The sequence below is a fragment of the Petromyzon marinus genome, chromosome 8 (genome assembly GCF_048934315.1).
Source record: "Petromyzon marinus isolate PM22_M1 ecotype Great Lakes invasive population chromosome 8, UKy_Petmar_22M1.pri1.0, whole genome shotgun sequence".
In the NCBI taxonomy this organism is placed as follows: Eukaryota; Metazoa; Chordata; class Hyperoartia; order Petromyzontiformes; family Petromyzontidae; genus Petromyzon; species Petromyzon marinus.
Genome location: NC_133674.1, coordinates 15,777,979 through 15,801,777, shown reverse-complemented (window position 1 = coordinate 15,801,777; position 23,799 = coordinate 15,777,979). Strand labels below are relative to the sequence as shown.

The window sequence follows — 23,799 nt, the reverse complement described above, 5'->3', positions numbered from 1 at the left end:
TGAAAGAAAATATAGTTCTCCATTTCTCCGTATAATTTTAGTTATGCAATCTATAAATGGATCGCCCAGCAGAGTATAACTGCTGGTGTTCTCTTCAAGCAGTAGTGAGGTGTGTGTGTGTGAATATGTGCGTGCAGTGTGCTGAAAAAAGTACTGGCTGCTCTGCGTTTCACTTGATAATCAATTCCAAGTGTGAACAATTGAATCCAGGTGCAAATAGTGGCGTTTAAGTGTGCATTCATATCAATATCTCGCTCCTGGCTCGGGCGGTTAGAGATAAGTGCATAAATATTGGGGGGGGGGGCTCCAAATAGGTTCCAACATTCGGGTTACTGAAGCTCATTATAAAATATTGGGGTCCTCCAAACTTTCCGATTGCTCAGTGTGTGTTTGGCAGACGTATGCACGCGTGCGCACATTACACGCACGCTTGTTTTGCCTGTGGTCATAATTATGAAGATGGGCTGGAGCCGCCCGCGACGTGGAAAGGGAACCAGGCCGACACAATTACCAGAAACATTTGCAATATTTTATTTAAAAAAATGAAGCATGCTACAGTTACTTTACAACGTACACGTACGATAGAAAACAAGTGCAATTCATAGGGTAAACTGTTACGTCTAAAAAAGAAAATACAATGGTACGATGGATGACGACGCAACACCAACAACAAAATGTAAAATATTGTACGTTTTGATTTTTCTTTTGCACGCGAATCCATCGCAAAGACCTTAAAACACGTGGAATGCTTTAATATTTTGATAACACTTTTTTTAATATACACCAGCCTTCTTAACATATTACAATGTTTCCTTAAAGCATTACAAGTAACTATTGGCCAACAATTTTTTGCGTTTATAAAAACACGGTACACACACACACACAGACCTGTGGAGCCAAATTATAATCGCAAATTGTGCAAGTGCTCGACGGACCACAACTTAAGTATCGAACAACTTATTTAAAAAAAACCTGTTAATTAAAATAAAACGTGACTTAAAAAATGGCTTGTTGGATGAACTGTAGAAATATATTTAAAATGTGCCAACAGCTTTTTTTTGTCGTTTTTGTTTTAAATTTGGCAAGTTTTGCACAATACTGTACAAAATCCGACACGTTTTATTGTCGCACTTGGCACAAATTGAACTGCAGATTTACAAAAAGCTGTCACTCCGCGCGAGGAACAGTGAACACTACGGTAAATATGCAAATACAAAGAGAATAAATATCATTTAAAACCACAACACTGTATTTTCAGACTGAACACGTTATGTTCCGTAATGCTTCTATTTGAGGTTAGTAATATTCAGTAATGAGAGCAGGGAATTGTTGTGCCCAAGTCTGCAACATCACACACCGCAAGAGCAATTCTATACAGAAACCAGGGCAGTAAAGGTACATTGCCTGGATTCTTAAGACCGTTCTCTGTCTCGTCTATTTTTTTTTTAAATCACACCGGGGAAACGATGCAGTACATCCAGTCTAGTTTTAATGATGGTTGCAACACTGCTGAGGGCCTCTTTTGCACTCCGTACCTTGGGAATGTCGTTGGCGCATTTGGCACACGAAGGGCCCATGCTTGCGAATGGGAACCGCGGGGGAGGCCTGGCAAGTCAACACAGGACGTCCCCCCCAACCCCTACAAAGCACGGAATGCTTATTTTATATTTTGTGTTGTTTCCCTCAAATAGTTTTCTCGGGGAAGGCAGCTGGGCAACACGTGTTGGCTCACGTTTGGCTTGGAGGTGAGGAAGGCATCACCATCCTGGAGCTCTTGGCCATTAACAGTGCAATGGCTGAAATCGTTCCCGAACCCCACACAGCCTACTTAGCGCGCCCAACTGCTTCCGCTTTCGCACAAAGAGTACCTATTTTGGCATTTAAAATCACATTTTATTTGGCGACAATGTGCATCAAGTTAAGAGGAGTACATTTCGCCTGCCTTTTTAAGCAACGATATCACAGTTAACCCTGTCCTTTCATAACTAAATTAAAACGTACATATGTTAAACCCAAATGATCGCCATTTGCCTGTCAAAAAATTAAGCACTGGCCAGTCAGGGTTTCAAATAAAATAGACCCATAAGTATTATAGAAAGGCAGGTTCTTCAGAAAAACACACGCAGCAGAAATGCAATCACCTGCGATCCAATAATCCGCAAATCCCTGCAATTTTCGGATTATTGGCGGTTCGCAACTCCTCCCGGTAGCTGTGGCAGACCGCGGTGGACGCCAAAAAAAAGGGTTTGCAGAATATTTGGTGTAACCCCCACGGAGCAACGAGGCTTTACAAGATCCACGGACATGGTCACCAAATACCAATGCGGTTGATTGGATTTCTGCTACAATACTTTTTTTGTACCGTGGGGCAATAAAAAAAAAATCATACATACTAAGTTTCCATCGCACAGTCCTAAGAATCCAGTTAGAAATGTTTAGCACCCTCGCACACACCATGGAGAATCCTGCATCTTTGGGGATTTTGGAGAAACGATCGTTTTTCAGGAGCTCTAATGAGGTCTTTTTGCCATCTGCTTCCAACCTGAGTTAATGAGTTTTCTTGGTTAAGTGAACTGGGCTGTCTAGATGCCGAATGGCTACCAACTGCAAACTATCACTACCACCCCCTCAATCTGTATACGCATCTATTGCAATCAAAACATTGAGAAAACTCTAATTTAAACAGACAATGTAGCTGTGGATTGCAGCGTTTAAGTTATTTTCTTGAAGTTTCAATTCCAACATTAAGATACATTTTCAAGAACATCCCTTATTTAAAATATCAATATCTTTATCATTATCGTCATTTATTATTTGCCTTTAATACACTGTAATAAAAGCATGCTTCTTAAATTGTTCAACCATCAACATAACTATATTATTTTTAAAATTTTCCTGCCTTTCAGCACAACAGCCAACTGTTGGAAAGGTATTTCTCTCTAGCAACACAGTATATATATACAGCAACGTACAAACATGGCCTAAACCTCAACAGCCTTGGTTCATGAGTGACAGCCAACAGAGGGTATTTAAAGCTGGTCCAATCATTCCATATGCTGCATGTTGCAAAACAGAAAACGCTAAAAAATCAAAGCATTTAAAACACAATCGCCATCACTGAACTGCGGTAAACGCCCCCTTCGCAGTCTCGGGGCCGAGGGAGAACAGAACCCAGCAGCAGCAAAAAAAAAACCCACGCGTTCATCCCTAAGAAGCTGAAGCATGCGGCGCACAGGTGGCTTCGATTCAAATCGCGCGCAACGTCAATTTGGAGGAATACCATTGGTCAGAGCGCCCCGGTAGCTATTGTAGCACAGAGTGCGCCTCGCTCAATCGTACAGCTTGCCCTGCCATACCTACAGAGGCAGGGAGGGAGGGTGGCTTTTTGAACACTGACCGTGGTGGAGTGTGAGGGGCAGGCAGTCCTGCACTGGCTGCGGCCCCTGGGCGAGGAGGATGGGTTTGGAGGGGATTGTGGCCTTCACTTTAGCCAGCACCAGAGCTGGAATATGCGGGCGAACGCGGTGGATGCCGAAGTTAGTTCTCTCTTAACGCTGCATTAAACAGCACGCTTGGGTTGTAAGCGAGATGCGGATGAGGGCCGAGAGGAGGGTGGCACTTGGTGGGAAGCAGGAATTTTCAAAAAGCCTTGAAAGCACGCATCAGGCAGCAGCTAAACTGGCAGAGCAGATGAGCCAGGCTAGGCTACCAGGTGGGAAATTCCACGCGTTCCCAGCCACTGTGTTTATATACCTCGCGTGAGCAATCCCAGCCTCAACCGGTTCAATTGACATTGCTGCCGAATCAAGCCACCGGCATACACTGTACGTTTAACAAAGCGAGTACACGTGGAAAAGCGGTAAAATTTAAAACAAAAACCATAAAATACAGTCAACCGCAATATCTGATCCTCCTCTCATCAAGTTAAAATGGCTAAAGTGAATGCCTGTGTTTTCTGCAAGGGCCCACAACCCCCCAGCAAACATAATGCCCTGCCCACTGAGCTGCTCCAGCAGCAGCAATTGAGATGAACAAGCCCTAGCACTGGCCTTTACGGCAGAGAGAGAGAGAGTAGACGGGGCACTGGGGCAGCAGGCCATGCAGAGCAAGCCACAAAGCATTGCCGACCAAAAATAATTACGAAACAAAAATAGGTGGATACTTTTCGGGTCGCTCAGATAGCCTGCACGAGGCTTGTGTGCAGAAACGGAATTTGACGTCTTCCCTGCTGAATATGTCTGGATGATGGGAGGCCTGTGCCAAGGGAATGCGATCCGCACACATTGACGAGGGTTTAGAAGGATAACGAAAGGGGGAATAAAAAAAAACACGTCTACAAAAGCAACCAATCAAATAACGGGATCACAGAGGCCATTATTATAAATGCGTGCCCCCCCCCCCCTGAATGTTAAATTTGTCCAACGCAATATTTACCCTGAAGTCCACTCCCGGTGAGATGGGCATGCAAGCACTGGACCGCAATGAGTGAGTGAGTGGGGGAGGGGGGACACACCTGTCTGTGCAGTGTGACGTAACGGGGTGGTGGGTGGGGGGGATGTACTGTGTCGTCACACAAGTGAATAAGAGAGGGTGCTGAGCAAACGGTGTGGTGGTGGTGACGTGCTCTTGTGAATTGGTGTCAAGCGCACACGGTGCAGTCAAACAAGGTTTCCGTGCCATGGGAAAAAAAAAATGTGCACGTGCAGTGACGTGAACTGTGTTGAAGTGTCCAAACTATCTGGGTGAGAAGTTCAAGAATGTGCAAGCAGTGATATTAAACACACAGAGTGATAAAGTGTGGAGGGGGGGGTGTTGGAGGTATTACACACGCACAAGGGTGAGGGGGGATGATTAGTGCAGGGGAATCTTTGAGCGAGCGTGCGAGTGAAGTCACAGTGCGGTTCAAGCAGGTGGAGGATCGTCACGTGTGTAGCAGCAGCAGCAGCAGCGCGTGCAAGGGGGGGGGGGGGGTGCGGAGCGGCTCGCCGGGTTAAGTGCGCGCCGATCGACCGTCGCCGTAGGGTCGGCGCCACGCGACTACGAGCTCGTGGTCGAAATGTGCCTGTGGCTGAGCGGTCAGCGAGTGAGTGGGGGGGGGGCTACAGAGAATGGGGGCATCAGTTGGGGGGGGGGGGGCCGGCGGCAGCCCATCGGGGCAATGCGGCCGGATGGGGTGGCGGTTGCGTTAGATGGACGTTAATTGGCGTGCTTGGCAGTAAGAAAGTCGGAGCTCAAGTACGTGTGGGGCGGCTCGTGCAGGCTGGGCCAGGCCCAGCAGTTGAAGGGTTGTGGAGAGGCGGACGGGGGCCATCCTAGCATGCCTCTGTCTGCAGGATTGAGGTGGTCTTTCCTTGATACGTTCCGAATGCACTTCTTCTTTCTCCTGGGAGAGAGATAGAGAGACAGGGAGAAATTGCACCGCTGTTAAGCGCAGAAGTCAAGGAGTTGTCACGGAAGGAGAGAGACGACGATGTTAACAACAAGAGCTTGTATCTCCCCCCCCCCCACCCACATCATGTACCTCCTAAACCTGCATGTAATACAGTAGGCCGTACATGAACGCATCACTATCGTTAACATGCCCTGTAATTAACGGAAGAAACCTCATTTCAAAGATTAACAAGGTCCTTTGTCCGAGATATTTGGTTATAGATTTGGATTCTAGTTTTATGTTCGACGCATTTGTTTATTAAGGTGACAATTATTTTCAGACCGACTCGACAGCAGTTGCTGAAATTTGATTTTGAGCGTCCAACAATGCAGTCATGTCCTATTACATTTGTGTTTCAGTCTACCACAAAGTTGTACATTGCTTTAAATTGAAGCTCTACTCTATATAATCGTATCTTGTCAATCCTAAGTAATAATATCCTAAATAGAATACGGCATTTTAAAATGGATTCAGTTATAGATAATGTGAACGCGGGGATATAGACAATTTATATTTTGGGATTAAAAAAATAGTTTACATTTTAATTACTGTTAAATGTTGTATTTCATTTTAAATGGTGAAAAAGGAGGAAATGTTGCTTTGCCAATGAGCAAGCACTCCCCTGCTAACACAAGCGTGCAAGTCTGTCTATCTGTATGGGTGTACACACGTACGCGTGCGTACGTGTATTTTTTTATGACTTTGAATGCTACTCGGTGAATGTGCCTACAGTGTGGGGAAACTAGGGCCACCTGCAAATGCCGAGATAACAGACTTCTAACAGGTTAATTATCCCAAACAATTACAGCGGGCAAGTCGATTATCCAAACATCGGTTATCCCACTAGCACCTCAAAAGGCGAATTAAATAAGGCGGACAGATAGACGCATGATCCCCCACGAACGGAGTCACGTGACCCCCCTCATCCCCAGCGGACTTGGTGCCAAAAACTCATTTTTTTGACTAATGCGGGCCGTAGCGAAACTCGCCGCTTATCAGTTTCGAATGCCTGACCGCTGTGCAAGCCAGGGTCCCCCCCCCACCCCGTCAATAAATGCAGCGGGCGGAACAATATATTTTTCAATCCGATTTTCTTACGCGAAATGACCCTCACCGCTTGATTACAGAAATTTAAAGAGCACCTCGGAATATAAAACGTGTCGCAACACTTTTATTGCAGTATATGCCAGCGGACGATCGCAACGTTTTGAGAATGGGATTGTGAAATGTATTGTTAAACTCAACTCATATTTTTTACTCGTACTTTAACCTTTTTTGTCAACATGAAATGCCGTAACATCAATGCATTCACTATTTAATTAGTAAATATACAGCTAGAAAATTTCGCCTTAAAGTCATGTTTATGTAAAATGTGCACGTCTTTAATACAATGGTTTTAATAGCCCTTCATGTACATAAATGTTTCGACTGTATTTAAACGATTTACACTCTCTCATTGTAGGTACTTTCTGTGTTTGGGAGGTATCGGCATTAACTCGCACGAAAGGAACGGGCCTTTCTTTCAATTCACGCATCTCAGAGGTGCGTTTTGTCCTGTATGAAGTGGCATCGCGCATGAAGCAATGCTGCTTAGGAGTCGGAACAACGTGGGGGACACAGACAGACCAATAACACCACCGTCCCACAAGCTCCCTCGGCAAGACGACTGCATTGCGTTTAAAACACTTTTGCGCCTCGACTCGCACTTGCACGCGCGTTTTGACAGAGCCTCAAGAACGTCACGCTTAGCTTAGAGCTTGGGGCGGGGGGTGGCCTGTAACGTTCCACTGCATTAAAATGTCGATGCACGAATAAAATGACAAATGCAGCAGTCACGTGGTGCCACACAAGCCACGCTCGCTCACAGCCCCCTCCTGGCCCACGCAGCAGCATGACTCACACTGCGGGAGTAACCGCTTGCAACAACCGCAAACACTCACGCATGCAAATGTCAAAGCATCGGGCGGCCGTCCCACATCCTACGGTCAAATCGTTTAAAAGTGTCCCAGAGGTTATTCAAATGATTTCAAAACTTTCCATACACCCCGGTTTACTTGCATTAATTCACGCCACTTTTAAAATCATGCGCGCCGCTCGCTTAGTTGGATTCGTGTTTCACTTTCCGAGGTATGTGGCCGACATCTCATGCCTTTTGCAGGGGCTGCCTTCTTTTTGTAATTAAACGACTTAGAATTATGGGAATTATAGAACTTCTTGGTTGTACCAACGTGTAACCAAATTCACCCGTCCAGTTTTTTTTTCTTCCTCTGCAACCAAGGAGGTGTTCAATATGATGGGGCATTTAGTGACTTGCTGCATCAAATTATGTCACAAAAGCACTTGTTGGTAAATGTAGTAATTTCACAGCCTCTGCTGCTCCCATTAGCAGCGCTGCAGCAAACACTAGCAGTTTAACCCTCCTCACCGAGGGGGCATGGTTTATTCTTAAAGGTGGACACCGTTCCCAAATTCTATGGATTTGAGGTTCCTCACCAATCAACACTGGCTAGGAGAAAGGTTGAAAAAATTCTCAGCGGCAGAAAACAGAAACGCCGTAAGAGCGTTTCGGAGTACAGTGAAGACACCGCACGGACCACTTAACTGCAACCCTTCTGCCCAAGTATTCCTATTCTCTTTCTATTCTTTATAGAAAGAATGGCCAAAGTGTGATTTAAGATTATGCAACATGCGTTCACAAAAAAAAGTACCCCACAGGGAATCACCTACATGGTGGTGAACATTAAATTAGAAAAATTACCATAATTATTACAAGGGACCAGAGTGTGTGTTGACTCGAACCGCTTACTCACCTAAACCGATTTTTGGCTGCGGGGCAGAGATAGTGTGGATGACGAGCAGTGACTCATTCATATTTTTAACTTTCTGTTCCCATTGCTTCTCAGCGCAATCATTCACCACCCGAGCTCCTTTCAAAACCTAAGTTCAAACCCGCCTCCTCCCCCCAACTATGAAGTTTCACCGTATTTGCGGTGCTCAGGGATGTTTAACATTCTGTTACGCCATGCAGTTTTGCTCTTCGGTTGGTCTTAACTCACATTTTACTGAATCTGTGGTACTAACAGTCATTGGATAGTTGCATTGTCCGTGTCACAAAAAAAATAAGCCTTAAAAAAATCATCTCAGCGGTCGCTAATAACAATTCATGCAAGTTAATTACTCATCAACGCTGATACTACTCCACATCACCATTGTCGTCACATCGGCGTTCAATCATCGATTCATCATCGACAGTCATCCTGAGTTATCGCCATTAATCACGCACTCTGAGGACCCGTGGTCGTCACAACCGTCACTATGGTTCCCGCGAGGCCTGGCTTACGAAACTTGCAAAGTTGAACATTTATACGAATAAACACATAACGCAAAAAAACTGACCAAGACTGCCATTAAACATAGAAGCTGGTGCCAGCCTATCCTATAGGAGGGTCCGATTCCTATGCTCCATTTATCTCATCTTAAATGTTCAAGGCACCGATGCGGGCCACGTTGCTGTAATCAATCTGAAAAAAACTAAAAGGTTTGGATAAAGTTCTCATTTTTTTCCTAACGTTCCAAAACCACTCCAAACTCTCAAGTGAAAAATTGATTTAGGAAGAGTTTATGAATATCAAAAACCCCGTAAGATTGGCATGGCGAAGTATTTTTTAGTAATGGATATATAGGCGAGAGGTTATACAGCAGCTCTTCATCATCAGCGTCCAAGACCCCAAATTCTGTCAGGTCAGAATTCATTCTCTACAATGAACACTACTCTATTAAGTGCTGTGACTGACGGATTGACTCAAAAGACTCACCACGTGCAGTTTTCTTAAAACGCAATTAAACAAAACACTTTGCCAGGTTTTAACAACTGCCCCTCGGCACCGTGGTCTGTGTGTGGGGGCATGGCTCACACTGCACCAAAGGAAAGAGGGGGAAGCGATGAGAGGGAGAGAGGTGGAGACGGAGAGCGAGGTACCTACCATCAGCACAGTCCACGTCACAGACTGCGTGGCACGGGACAGAAAAACAACAGCTTTAGCTACGAGACGCCACTACCAGAGGTGGACCAGAGAACTTCACGTGTCTCAGCCCTGCCAGGTCATGTGCTCAAGATGATGAATGCTCGGGGTGGAACGATTCTCTGCAGAGCGTTCCACAAAATTGTTACAATTCAGGGTTGCGATTCAATACGGAAACACATTTCATCGCTTCTTTTTATTTATAGAGCGAAGAATGTGGCTGCAGGGGGGGCAAACACGCGTTCCCACTGCGTACGAATTACACGAGTCAAAGAATCATTAATTCCTACGCACACCATTTGACAAGGGTGTTTGCGAGCCAAAGACTCGATAAAAGTCGATTATTCGATGCATTATTTCACCCCCCCCACCCCCCATGCCCCCCAGCGGTGCACGTCCGAACGCGCGAATTGCCTTGTCGTGTTAGAGTTGGCGTAATTTGTCTTTATTTGCTTTCACGAGCCAATTGGGGGACTTGTGACCTGGGAGGGCTGATCACCACAACAAAAACAAAGCAACACAGCAGAGGGAAGAAAGCACACGAACCCGACAAAACTTCACACACACACACGCACGCCGATTTTGAATGCGCTTAGCTTCGCCTGGGACCACTGAACACCAACTGGGCCCAGGAAAACACGATCTCGGTGCTGGCCATTGGAATGGTGTTTTTGTTCTACCTACGAAATAGACCAAATGTACCAGCGATAACACGCCGACCTTGTGGAAACAACTATTGCCCAGGAGGCCACAGGCCCGCGAAAAATATGTTCACGTAAAAATTGTTCAAAGCTGACAAATCTGTCCATCGTGATTTTAGGTCTTCGAGCAGAATGTCGGAAACCAACGCCCGGTTCACAAAAGCGCAGTCGTACAAAAATGGTGTCTCGTTTCTTGCATTCGACTTGTAGATTTAACTTTGAAATGACATTGAACGATATACATTTGCCTGTCCAGAGACTATCTGGTGACAAAGCTTGAGATACATCGTTATCTTTGACCATTCGAATTTAATAACCTAACGTTAATTTCAAATGGATCGGAGATTAAATATCTTGTTTGCATGCTGCAGTGGCAGTAATTCATAACATCGTTCAGCTGAACATGGGAGAGAGACTAAAATGGGACATTTGATCGTGGACTGAGATTTCCTGTTGGTTACGTAAAAACTACAACCCCCTTTCTTAAGACCTTCTGTTAATAGCCTCGCACAAACTTTTGTGCATTTCACTACCTCAAGCGTTTATTTGGCACCATCTAAAATGCCTGCCTAAGGCCCACATCCCTCCTCTCACGATGCACTCGTAATTAATATTCAGGAAAGTGCCGACTCTGCCTAATCTAAATTATTTCACGGTCAAGTGCTGCGATCGTGCACGCTTATCGGGAGAAAAGTCTGAAGATAAGTTATTAAAATTAGGCCAAGTACCATATTTACTGGTACAGAACGATGTAGGTCCACAGCTAGGCGCAGCCTCGCTCTCGACGTCATGACCCAAGTTCCACCCCTCCAGTAAACCTTCCACCACCAACTGCGAACAAGCCGGAGGTAAACTGGGATATGGATTGGTTGGCTGGTTCCAGAGAACAGCATGGAGACTACTAAGGCCAGATAACATTTGGGGACATCTGGATCTATTAGTGCTCTCCAAGAGCTACTTTCAGAACGCAGCTCGGTTTTCCAGTAAGAGCGGTAACAAAGTCAAGCTGCAATTTGCACGCAAGAGATACGCTTTATGATTGGCTGCTTTTTGTGACGCGATAAATTATTCGCACAGGCAGATTGCTTTTGTTGAGGCGCGCACACACACACACACCCATTGTGCGGTGCCAATGGGACTCAAAATGTTTTTAATTTACACGCAGAGCTAGAGAACGGAGCTCTGCTCATGTAAACCTTTTACGCGTAATGCTACACCGCAATGCACAACTTTTTGCTATAAACGTTATCCCCAAAGTTAAAACAGGAAATCCAAGAGACTTGCTTGACTGCCGATGAGACCTACTAGGCCGAATTCGCTCGCCAAAAGTTTCTTAATAAACACGAATTATGCTTGATCATTTTCGTCTGGAAAGCCAAGTGGCGGATGGACAAGAGCTTATTGCTATTTGCTTCTGCAGATGAAACTCGATATAAATATAACGGCCTCTAAATTTCCAGCTTCCTGCAGATGTATTTGAAATAAATTCATTTTCTGTAGCCACGGATTCTGCACGTAGCTGCTGCTGCTGTGCTTTACGGGAGAACACATCTGGATGCAAATGAAGTTGAATGTTCTGAGGCCATCAGGGTAGAGGAGTATAGGGTTATCATGGAACAAACACATTTGCGTGTGCCACAGCCTGCATTATCGTAAAAGAATAATTATCAATTTGTACAAGCAAGCAATCAAGCTCAAAGGGCAGATAGAAGTGATCATGACTGCTTTGCGCCCTGCGTGCGTGTGAGCACTGTGAAATATATAACGAGCAGTATGCACAGGAATGCCATAGTACAAATAATTAGGCTCAAGTGCATAGGGCTTATTATTAAACAGTAGTCAAGTGAAGCATTGAAGTGACAAAATGCTTTGCAAAGTTTTAAGAAAGATAAATGATGTAGTTTGTATTTCTGATAAGCAGTCAAGCTGACAAATATATTGCAGAGCACATAGGAATTTTTTTTAATGATAATAATTGTATTATTTAGGTTCTTAATACATGATTTAATACTGGTTATTAAGTCTTTAAAACATTTCAATTCAATAGTAATTCCAGACACAATTAAGCAGTATTTATTAATATAAAAGTTTGCGCGAAAGATTAATTTGGGTTAAAACGTTAGTTATTTAGAACGTCACAATGCTTGTGTGAACATACAATAAAGGACATTCAAAAAGTTTTGAGAACCGACTGAAAGAGGTAATGCCCTCGTCGTTGACTTTTAAAGCTGAAACTAAAGTAGATCACATTTTCTACTTGGACATACAAAACGGAAAGGTTATTTACTTCCACTGCAGTGCTCTGTAACGTCTCAAGATCATACAGAAGCCACAACATCGACTAAGAAAGGTGTGGGTTGCCATGCAATACTAATATCCCAGTCTCAAAACATTTTGACCACCGCTCACATAGTGTGTGCGTACACATTTATGCTTATATAAAACGCGTTCTCTCCAAAAGTTAATCGTCACCGGCAACAGCTTTGCCAACAGACGGGAGAACTCTCAGTGTCATTACCCTGTGCAAGCACTGCACGGAAGATACACACGTTCAGCATAAGCTGCACACAACATGCACACGAGGGGAGGGGGTGAGGTTTGGTTAACGTGGCACGCGTTGGGCTGTGGGGGAGGAAAATGAGGCAGGATAATTAACAACAGATCGATCTACCGCCCGAATCTCCCCCCACCCGCCCCCCCCGTTCTCAACACCGTACCCCTACAGCAAATGTGCATCATTCACGTCAACCCAAAGGGGGACTTACATCCGTGGGGGGTCGCTTCCAACGAGTGGCTCGCAACCTCATGCTTTATTTTTTAAATTCTACAATCGTCGCTACAGCCCAGCATGTCACGTTAACGAAACGTGTCGGGGGGGGGGGGTGTGGGTGTGGCGCGCGCTTGTGCGAGGAGGAGGGTCAGATTTACAAGCTTGCGGGACCGCGTGCGTGTACACCGCCAGTCACCTGCTGCTACTGCTGCCGCTGCTTCACCCGCACGCGGATCCACAACCCTGCGCGCGAATATTGGCGGCGGGGAAGGAAACCCACGTGCGGCGATTCCACCGCGGTCACCCTAACGCCGGCTCGGTCGGCCGGTTGGTCGGCGCATTCACCTCTGAGGCAGTGGCGTTAAGTAGCTACATCATCGGCTCAGGGGGTGCGGCAATCGGTCACGTGGTGGGGGCGCCCCCCTCCCCAATATTTGATTCGTCTCGTGCGGTCGCACCGAGGCTATTGTAACATCGCGGCTCCTCGTGCCTAATGTCGCATTGGTTACATACATGTTGTGTTTCTTTTACGCTGTTGTTGAAAACAAATCTCACGGTGGGGTTGTCAAGGGGGGCCCCCCCTAACTCGTAGCTCTGGCCACCGGGGGGTGGGGGGCAAGGCACCCCCTGCACCCACGCTAGTTAAGCAACTGCTCCGAGGTCAATGTTTACCATGCACGTCAGTGCCAAAGAACGCGTTCACAGGACCTTCGTACGGCCGTGCATCCAAGCATGTGCTTTGTACCAAATCGGTGTTTTTTTGCGATTGTTCTACACGGCTCTCGAGGTGTTGTTTGGGTTGTCCCGAACAGCACCACCAAGAACGCGCGCGAGACAACGTGAACACACGTCTGGAGAGAGCGAGGGAGAGCGCGCGATGCCACGCACGTTGCAACGCACCGACAGTTACAGCGAGGTATTAACAGGAGATTAAGGCGCTGCGACGGTGCAATTGTGCTCCACCGCACTTAAGCACATGCGGCGAACCCGATGGACGGAGGCGTGCCGATGCGAGCGGAGCGCCTTCCCAAAGCTAACGCAGCGATGATTGGCGGTGCAGGAGACGAACGAGAGAACAAAAGGGGGGGGGGGGAGGTGGAGAGAGAGGAAGGGGGGGGGGGCGAGTTCCCCTCCTCTCGTGCAGCCCATCAGCTCACACCACACACCGCCCCCGGGTCCACACAACCGAGGTTTTCCTGCCCCCTCGGGGTGGGGCGAGCGGCACCGCGTGGGGCGAAGCCGGCCATACACACCTGCACGGCCCGCACCAGTCCCCCTGCTGCTCTAGCCCGAAGTGAGCCCGACACCGCTTAGCTGCAGCCAGCTCTGAGCACGGCCAGGCAGGCGGAGGCAACGAGAGCACACGTCAGGGTGCGGGAGGGGGGGGGGGGGGGCCAGGACACACGCACTCACACGCGAGCACACCCGCAGGGGGTGGGGGTGGGTGTTGAGGGGGGGGGGGGTGTGGGATCTCGTGCCACGCGTGCAAGCAACGCGCACGGATGCGGACGCGAGTGCGGGTAAGGGGGGGGGAGGGCATGCGGGCAGCGAACGACAGAAAAATCGATAAATTACAAAAAAAATTCCAACGCGAGAAGCTATTGAGAGCCATTCCCCTCCTCGTTTTTTTAAGGAGGGAGGAGCGCAGCACCGGGGATTGTAACCAAGCGGAGAGGAGTTTGAGACGGGTGTGATAGTAGAGAATTAAAAATAAAAACTGAAACGGATAGGGCATTGACGACCAGCGCCGGGGGGGGGGGGGGGGGGGGGGTGTATCTCCCTCTACCACGTCGACCGATTCCCACCGCAGCCATCCAAGCGCCTTCAGTCGTGCCTCCGATAAAAAAAAATCTGCCTTGAGCAGCCGTCTCCCAAGTCGCGTGCCGTTTCGGGTTTGCAGCGCAGGTTCAGAGCGGCACGAGTTGGTTGGCGTGCCAACAGACAGCCACGTCTGGCACGTCCAAATAAAGCCCAGCGCCTCGCAGACGTGTGAGGGTGGGCATTTTACCCTGACCGGTACCCTCTGCATTCTCCTCGTAGATTACAAAGTGGAACCAGCAGACATTGGCCCGTGGAAAAGGCTGCATCCTGAGCAGAGTCGGCCTTCACCATAGTGCAGCTTTCGGTCCCGTAACACACAAGTGAAACAACGCAGGTGTGTTTTTTTATATTTGCAGTTTTGTTGTCAGGTTAAGCAGTCTCTATTTTCGAGTTGTGCCATTACAGAAGGTGCAATGCCAAAGCATTGTCCATGGAATACGGCGGAACTATAGCCGGAGGGAGCTATGTCACTGTCCAATTATGTGAACCGAGTGGTAGGTTCTACTGACCCAGCAGGAAGGGGCAGAGACAAAAACCGACACTCTGAAGTTGAGTTTTTGTCCAGAAGGTATGAAGGCCCATAGTGTTAGCCACCTGGTCAAAACTAATCAGAAATGCGTTGCCAAAGGCATTCGAGCACCTGGCAATGACCCAATCAATTGAGATGAAGAAGAGGGCCAGGGTGAGCGTGAAGCATTGCTTGTCGCCCAACAATGTCCTGCAAGATCCATGTAGGTTCCTACCCATCCAGACAAACGATGCTGACAGATTGCAGGTCATGGCTGCGGTGAATTGAGAAAGGTGGAGTTTCCTACCTATATGGCTCTCAAAGCCTTCCACAGAAAGCCTCTCTGTCCAGAGGTGAACGCAGCCTTCGTGTCGATGTACGAGATGCACGGGGGGGGGGGGGGGGTCTGGTGGACTTACGGTGGTGCCGAAAGAGAAGACGGTAAGCCAGGATTGTGTCCGTCGTGGTCGATCGCCACTTTTTGCAAACCCAGACCAACGCTGGTGTTTCTATTTGGCGTTTGAACACCTTAACACCTGTTTTATTGGCAGAAAGGGTAAAAAGAGGCCCCATGGATATAGCTGCTCACCCTGAGCTTCAAATGTTGGGATATGTGCATTGTCTTTGTACTGTTCACCGGTCGGACACTGGTGAGACTAGGCCATAAAGAGGGCTGTCTCTGGTGTAGGCCAATCAGTTTAAAAGACAACACATTTATAATATCAGAGCACGTTTGTTTGCATGTTCACCACAAGTACCGTGTGGTTAATGCACACTGGATTCCTTGCAAAAGGTTTCTATTTGGTGTTTTGAACATCTTAACACAGCTGTCGTATTACCACAAGGGTAAAAAACTATTCTTATTTTTCATACTTAAGTGGCAAAAGAAGGCCCCATGATAGTCGCGCGAGATCGAGGATCGCAACTCACCTTTCCAGGTGCCAAGAGCGACGGAATGGGGCCTGATAGCCGACACAGGAAGACATCGATCCCTTTGCCCTTGTAAGGAGGCACATGGCGCCTTCTCTCCATTTCAGCTGGACTTCCGAGCAGACCTACCAGACCTTCAGGAAGAGCTCACAACGAAGGGCTAAGCCAGCCAGAAGTTCCGCTCATTTCAAGTAGCTCTGGGAAGATGTAGTCAGGACCGGCCGCGCCCCCATTCCTGAGCTTTCTATTGGTCCTGCTTGGACTTCTTCCAGGCTGGATGCGTCTTCAGATCGAACTCGAGTCTGGTCGAAAAGCAAGTTGCATCCAGGTCTGGGATAGGTGGATGCGGCCGATTCTGCATCTCCTGGTCGTGGTCACACCACACCAGCATTCCATCATCTCATCGAGTGACTGGTGAAAGGGAGCAAATTTGGATTTGCGATTGGCACGATCCCACAACCACTTCTGTGTGCAGGACGACCCCACATTTGCTGAAAGGCGTGGGTGCATGGACAAAGACTTTGGCGCTTGACGCAATCAGCTTTCTTCGTCTGCAAGCCGACTGTGGAAAGCTAACCAAATCGACCTTTGACGTTGCTGTAATAATGCATTTTTGTCTGCACTTTCCATTCAGTGCGAACCGCAAACCGAGCAGATTTTTTTTGCTTGCCGAGCCCTGCCAGCGTATATCTGCTGAGAAACATGACCCGCGGAGTCGCAACCAAGGAATGGAACCGCACCCCCCCCCCAAGGGGACATCTGTCAAGGACATGGAGGGATGACGTCTGTGTACGTGAAGGTGGTGGATCGGTTGGTGGATGTTTGTTTGTTTGTATGTACGCACATTGAACTTCTTTCGGCACCGTACGTAGCCAGTCGTGCTCATCAGAAGTGTGGGATCGTAAGTTCCTGGGGAGAGGTGATGGCGACTTGGGAAGGGCTTCATCCAGCAGTGGACTGATGATAGTTCTTAGCGCACTTCGGTACTTAGCCCATGGCCAAGTGCAATTCCTGCTCATGGGCCAACACCAGCAACTGATGAATATCTTCTTATTCTTTTTTTAACAGAGTTACTGAGCCGCAGGCCCAAAGGGCCAAAACGTCACGTGACTGTAACAAAGAGCAATAGTACTGGGGTCATAATAAGGGTCAACATGTTTCATGAACTGAGCAAGATCATAAGAGAGCATGGGAGGGAATTCCAGAGTGGAGCAGTGTGAAGGGAAAGAAAGGAGCATTGTGACCTGCAATGTCGAGAGTGGTTAGGTGGGTGAGAGTGTGAACGGTGTAAATTGGTGGATGAGCGAGTTAATGAGTGGGTGAGTAAGAGGTCGAGCGAGAGTGTGAACAAAAAAAAAAGACGAGTGAATGAGTGGGCGAGCGAGAGCGCGTGTGATTAAGCGGTGAACTGTCAGATGTGAGAGGCAAGGACTCTCTCTCTGAAGACATGGGTCCCACCCCACTGTTGGATGAGATCTGGGGGGAGGTTGTGGATTACAAAAGAGAAGTGACCCCGGGGACAAGACGAAGCAAAACTGAAAACACCACGCGTGGGAAAGCTGCACGTAAAATGCATCTCGCATCAAACCGAGCGGAATTTCCAGCAGTGTGCGGAGTGCATTGTCGTAGAATTTTGCGTGGACACCTCAACAAGTGAAGATTAGATTACACACGCGCGCGCGCGCACACACACACACGGAGTGAACACGCCAGTGTGTGCAGACTCAAGCGTGTGCAGAGTGTGCGGAGGTGTCGAGTTCTCTTGGTGTAAAGTACAACGTACAAGATTGTCTCCTGTTACTGCTGGTTGCTGCTCTATTGAGTGCTCTTACGTGTGGCGTGTTAGCGTGATAATGTACGGCAGAGTGTTGTCGCATTGGCAATCAATGCAGCGTATAATAAGTGCAGTGCGCGCGAGTGCTGTGTGCGTCTACGCTGGGTGTGCACAGGACCACGTGCGTGGCGTGTGCAGGGTGCTGGTGGTGCCGCTGCGCGGTGCTGGTTGTGTTACCCATGCTGTGTGCCACGTGCTGTGCGCTGCACAGGGCGACTGTGGAGGGCTGACCTGACACTTCCACCTGTTGCTTCTCCCGCCTTCTCTTCTTCCTCTTTCCCTGCCGGGTGGCAGAAACATTGCCAGAACCATCACAAATACATGGCAAACGCCACGAGCCTCCCGGTGGCACAAGAGGGTACACGCGCGCTCAACTCCCCGCGCTTTCTTGCACGTGACGTTGAGGTTGCCACAGCTGGGTGTGCGGCTCACAAAATAGGGTCACATCCAGTCACGGACACCCCCCCCACCCCCCCACCTGATTTCTAATGGACTCTCCCTTGGTTCTGCTCAACAGATGATCGAATATTGCGTAATTGAAGGCTCTGTATCTCATGGTGGAAAGTTATTCTTTTTTTAAAGAAATGCGATTGGTGGGATACGTGTAGAGGTTTTTCTCTATAAACTATCCCTATCACTTGTGGGGTATCTATAAATGGATCATTGTGTGTGTGTGTGTGTATATATATACCATTGAATCCGCTTCAATAGAAGCATTATGAACTATTTCCGATGTGTGCTAGTTTCCCCAAAACCATGTGCTCCTCCTCCTCTCCTCTGCAGCATGTACTACTTCCAAACAGAAGCAACTCTTCCGGCTCAACTCTGATTGAATCTCGACGTGCACAGTTGGCTACAAGAGAACAGTGACGGTTGGCGCTTGTGAGCAGCACCGGCCACGACAGTCGGCATCACCGAGCGTGACGGATCTTCCGCTTGTTCGATTCCCGCTCACGGCCACCCCTAGGTAAACTCGGCCTCAATTGAGTACACCGTGCGATGCGCAAAAGCATCGCCACTAGGGAGACAAAGGCGGCACGGGCACGGTGCTGGCCACCCAAACCCCCTCGTGTGCCGTACCAGCATTCAGAGGTGCTCGCGAACAGCACTTGCCTCAACAAGCCTGTTAAGGCTGAACGGGGGATCTTTGTCTTTGTCTTTGTGCGTGTGCACTTCACGGGACGTCTTGGTGGCTCTACCGCTGCGCTGCATGCGTCTTTAAGGGTGCGACGACTGACTCTGGTGCGTGCGTAACCGCGCCTGCATGCGTGAGACTTACATAGTTGTCGCGTGCGGACCAGCCTGGGTACAGCTGCATGTGCAGCTGCCTCTCCTTACGAGCCAGCTCGTAGTACTTGGCCTGCTCCTCCCGGGACAGCGCGTGCCACTGCGGCCATCGACAAAGAAGCGACGTTAGATTTGCAGCGGCGTGAAGTCGGTCACGCTCAGTACCACACGGAGCCCTCTGGTCCCGTGGCGGAGTGTACAGCGGTGGTGGTGGAGTGTACAGCGGTGGTGGTGGTGGAGTGTACAGCGGTGGTGGTGGTGGTGGAGTGTACAGCGGTGGTGGTGGTGGAGTGTACAGCGGTGGTGGTGGTGGAGTGTACAGCGGTGGTGGTGGTGGAGTGTACAGTGGTGGTGGTGGAGTGTACAGCGGTAGTGGTGGTGGAGTGTACAGCGGTGGTGGTGGAGTGTACAGCGGTAGTGGTGGTGGAGTGTACAGCGGTGGTGGTGGAGTGTACAGCGGTAGTGGTGGTGGAGTGTACAGCGGTGGTGGTGGAGTGTACAGCGGTAGTGGTGGTGGAGTGTACAGCGGTGGTGGTGGAGTGTACAGCGGTGGTGGTGGAGTGTACAGCGGTGGTGGTGGAGTGTACAGTGGTGGTGGTGGCGGAGTGTACGGTGGTGGTGGTGGAGTGTACAGTGGTGGTGGTGGTGGAGTGTACAGTGGTGGTGGTGGAGTGTACAGTGGTGGTGGTGGCGGAGTGTACGGTGGTGGTGGTGGAGTGTACAGTGGTGGTGGTGGCGGAGTGTACGGTGGTGGTGGTGGAGTGTACAGTGGTGGTGGTGGAGTGTACAGTGGTGGTGGTGGAGTGTACAGTGGTGGTGGTGGCGGAGTGTACGGTGGTGGTGGTGGAGTGTACAGTGGTGGTGGTGGAGTGTACAGTGGTGGTGGAGTGTACAGTGGTGGTGGTGGTGGAGTGTACAGCGGTGGTGGTGGAGTGTACAGTGGTGGTGGTGGAGTGTACAGCGGTGGTGGCGGAGTGTACAGTGGTGGTGGTGGTGGAGTGTACAGTGGTGGTGGTGGAGTGTACAGTGGTGGTGGTGGAGTGTACAGTGGTGGTGGTGGTGGAGTGTACAGCGGTGGTGGTGGAGTGTACAGTGGTGGTGGTGGAGTGTACAGTGGTGGTGGTGGAGTGTACAGCGGTGGTGGTGGAGTGTACAGCGGTGGTGGTGGAGTGTACAGCGGTGGTGGTGGAGTGTACAGCGGTGGTGGTGGAGTGTACAGCGGTGGTGGTGGAGTGTACAGCGGTGGTGGTGGAGTGTACAGCGGTGGTGGTGGAGTGTACAGTGGTGGTGGTGGTGGAGTGTACAGTGGTGGTGGTGGAGTGTACAGCGGTGGTGGTGGAGTGTACAGCGGTGGTGGTGGAGTGTACAGCGGTGGTGGTGGAGTGTACAGCGGTGGTGGTGGAGTGTACAGCGGTGGTGGTGGAGTGTACAGCGGTGGTGGTGGAGTGTACAGCGGTGGTGGTGGAGTGTACAGCGGTGGTGGTGGAGTGTACAGCGGTGGTGGTGGTGGAGTGTACGGTGGTGGTGGCGGAGTGTACAGTGGTGGTGGTGGAGTGTACAGTGGTGGTGGTGGTGGAGTGTACGGTGGTGGTGGTGGAGTGTACAGTGGTGGTGGTGGAGTGTACAGCGGTGGTGGCGGAGTGTACAGTGGTGGTGGTGGTGGTGGAGTGTACAGTGGTGGTGGTGGAGTGTACAGTGGTGGTGGTGGTGGAGTGTACAGTGGTGGTGGTGGAGTGTACAGCGGTGGTGGTGGAGTGTACAGTGGTGGTGGTGGTGGAGTGTACAGTGGTGGTGGTGGTGGAGTGTACAGTGGTGGTGGTGGAGTGTACTACGGTGGTGGTGGTGGAGTGTACAGCGGTGGTGGTGGAGTGTACAGCGGTGGTGGTGGAGTGTACAGCGGTGGTGGTGGAGTGTACAGCGGTGGTGGTGGAGTGTACAGCGGTGATGGTGGAGTGTACAGTGGTGGTGGTGGTGGAGTGTACAGCGGTGGTGGTGGAGTGTACAGCGGTGGTGGTGGAGTGTACAGCGGTGGTGGTGGAGTGTACAGCGGTGGTGGTGGAGTGTACAGCGGTGGTGGTGGAGTGTACAGCGGTGGTGGTGGAGTGTACAGTGGTGGTCTGCAGAAACGCTTTAGCTGCCGGATTTTCGTTGAGCACTTGCCACCAGCACTCAGTTATTGTCGTTATATTTCCCACAAGTCCACAGCCGGGACATAATGCGTTTTTAAGAAGTTTATGCTATTTACACACTAAACTTTCCTTCATTATCACGCCGCCACTAGGAAATCTCATGACGTGTCGGGGCACGGCAGAGCCTGCATATCTACAGTCACGGGAACCGAATTCAGTTCGTGAATTCGCTCCCATGTGCCGGGGGAGCTTCTAACACCCACAAGAACTGAACTCAGCTCCTGAAGAGGCTCCCCCAGAACATGGGAGCGAAACGTCGGACAACCACGGCGAACAACAAACGCATCGTGGAGAGATCGCCGCCGGCGTCGCCGTAACGGTTGCTACTGTTGCGGCGGTAGTTGTTTGGGTTGCGGGGTGCAGCACGTGCGGGATCGTCGGGCCGTACCCGCCGGCCCAGGATCTGGTTGATGGCGGCGCTCTCCTTGAGCGTGCACTCGGCCACCACCTTGGCGCGCATCTCCTTCATGTAGAGCATGAACGCGTTCAGCGGCTTCTTGATGTGCGGCTTCTTGTCAGCGTCGCGCTTCTCCTCCGCCGCCTTCCTGCTTCCCCCCCGCCCGGCAATGGCGTCGTGAGCGGTAGGACAACGAGGGGGGGGGGGAAGGGAAGGGGAGGGGGGGGGGGCGCGTTTACCCCACACAGCAAAAGAGCGGCAAGCGCGCCGGCACTTGTTCTCGAAGCGCACCGCGTCACTTCCACAGGGCTGCACCCTTTGGCTGTGTGGAGTTTTGGGAGTAGGGGTGCGATGAAAATGATGATGATGATCATCATCATCATCATGCCGCTACTACGTGTAATCCCAACGGAGCAATTTTCCGTTTAGGCTTCACGGCAATGGGACAGTTTGGCCAATAACATTCATATTGTATGGCGGAGGGGCGGGGGCAATGGGAGTAAACCAGGGAACCCCATAGAGAACCCACGCAGGACGCGTGGAAGGCACACAAACTCCACGCAGGAAGGCGGTAATTGAACACAGCCCCTCCCCCCCCACCCCCCTTCTTGATCTAAGGTACAAATAATACATCGCCTATATTTTACCGAATCACTGGAAGGAGGTGGCAGTGGTGGTGGGGGGGGGGGGATGGCTAATAAATTCACGCCTCATAATTACATAATTTAAAAAAAATCAAGATCCCCTGTGCAGCTTTATTCACCACCCGGGGCAAGTGCTGGCAGCGAGAACCACCGATTAAGGTTGGCATGCAGTGACCATCACGACTTCCTTGCGAGAACCCGGATGTTGCACCACAGGCACACGGACATAGTTCATACAAACGATGAACACAACGTTGTGTCGATCAAAATAGATTATTATTGCGCTCGCCAGCATGAATATGAGGAGCGATGCGTCTCAATTTCTATCCATGGGCACAGGCAGCTGGGTCACAAGAACTCCGTGCAGTCATGCCAGGTGTGACATTCACCACAATGGCAAAGTGATTTTTTCTATCCAATTGTAACATTAATTGAATGTTGAGGGAGAGTGACTCATGACTCCTGACACGTGTGCGTGCGTGTGCGTGATTTACACTGGGAGCAGCGGTGGCGCAGTGGTTCGGGTATTGCAACATGAAACCGACAAGCCGGGTTGAATTCCCGGCCATGGCTAACATTAGGTGGGCCAGTGATTATCCGAACCAGTAACATCGTCCGCCCTTCACCAACTCACAATGACAAGCGTGGCGAAGTATGGCCAATTAACTCGCTTGACCAATGTGGTGTGGGGGGGGGGAGGGGGGGGGGGCTAACCACTGCACCGCCGTTCCACCCCTGACACGTTGTCCCGCCCACACACAAACGAACCAGTTTTGTGGATGTTGGCTGGGTTGAGGGACCCTCCACGGGACTACGTACATGCTGTTGCTGTGCGACGACTCCGGCTTGAGGCTAGGGGCGACTATGGCTGGGTGTGGGATCCCGGTTGTGTGCAGCCCATGGTGGGACGGGACCAGGTGCGACGGAAACCTGCGGCAGCGAGAATCGACACCGGGCGAGAGAGTTCACCGTGGCGGCAACAACAAAAAAAACTGTACGAGCGAGACGCGGGAGGGAGGCCCGTGCGGAACCGCGATTGCCGATGAGTGCCGGCGCACGGCCGCCGTGTCACGCGTGACGAGACTGCGAGCCAGGGCTCGTGGTTTGAACCGAGCTGGCCCCACGCGGGCGCACGTTACCACGGCGGGGCGGGCGGTAACTCGTGCCACGCACGTTGTGCCACGCACGAGTTACCGCCCCGCCGTACAGACGTGTGTGTGTGTGTGTGCGTCATCGTTTTTTTTCCCCGATTCCGTTCCGTGCAG

At 50.0% G+C, this 23,799-nt stretch overlaps 1 protein-coding gene across 16 annotated transcripts in view; it reads right to left on the bottom strand.

The window, feature by feature from the left end:
* Positions 1–515: 515 nt before the first annotated feature.
* The window catches only part of LOC116940279 (transcription factor 7-like 2), a 161,772-nt gene continuing 138,488 nt past the window's right edge, over positions 516–23,799 (bottom strand). For 3 of the 16 annotated variants that reach the window (XM_076065684.1, XM_076065688.1, XM_076065698.1), the window contains 6 exons: positions 23,303–23,464; positions 21,882–22,041; positions 19,297–19,404; positions 18,195–18,297; positions 14,178–14,250; positions 516–5,383 (listed from right to left, as the gene is read on the bottom strand). In XM_076065684.1, the coding sequence (XP_075921799.1) occupies positions 5,197–5,383; positions 14,178–14,250; positions 18,195–18,297; positions 19,297–19,404; positions 21,882–22,041; positions 23,303–23,464 (793 nt within the window). In that variant the 3' untranslated portion in view covers positions 516–5,196. Of the gene's footprint in view, positions 5,384–9,414; positions 9,439–14,177; positions 14,251–18,194; positions 18,298–19,296; positions 19,405–21,881; positions 22,042–23,302; positions 23,465–23,799 lie in introns of all 16 variants that reach the window. The other 13 variants (XM_076065695.1, XM_076065691.1, XM_076065694.1 and 10 more) reach the window with 13 other exon arrangements.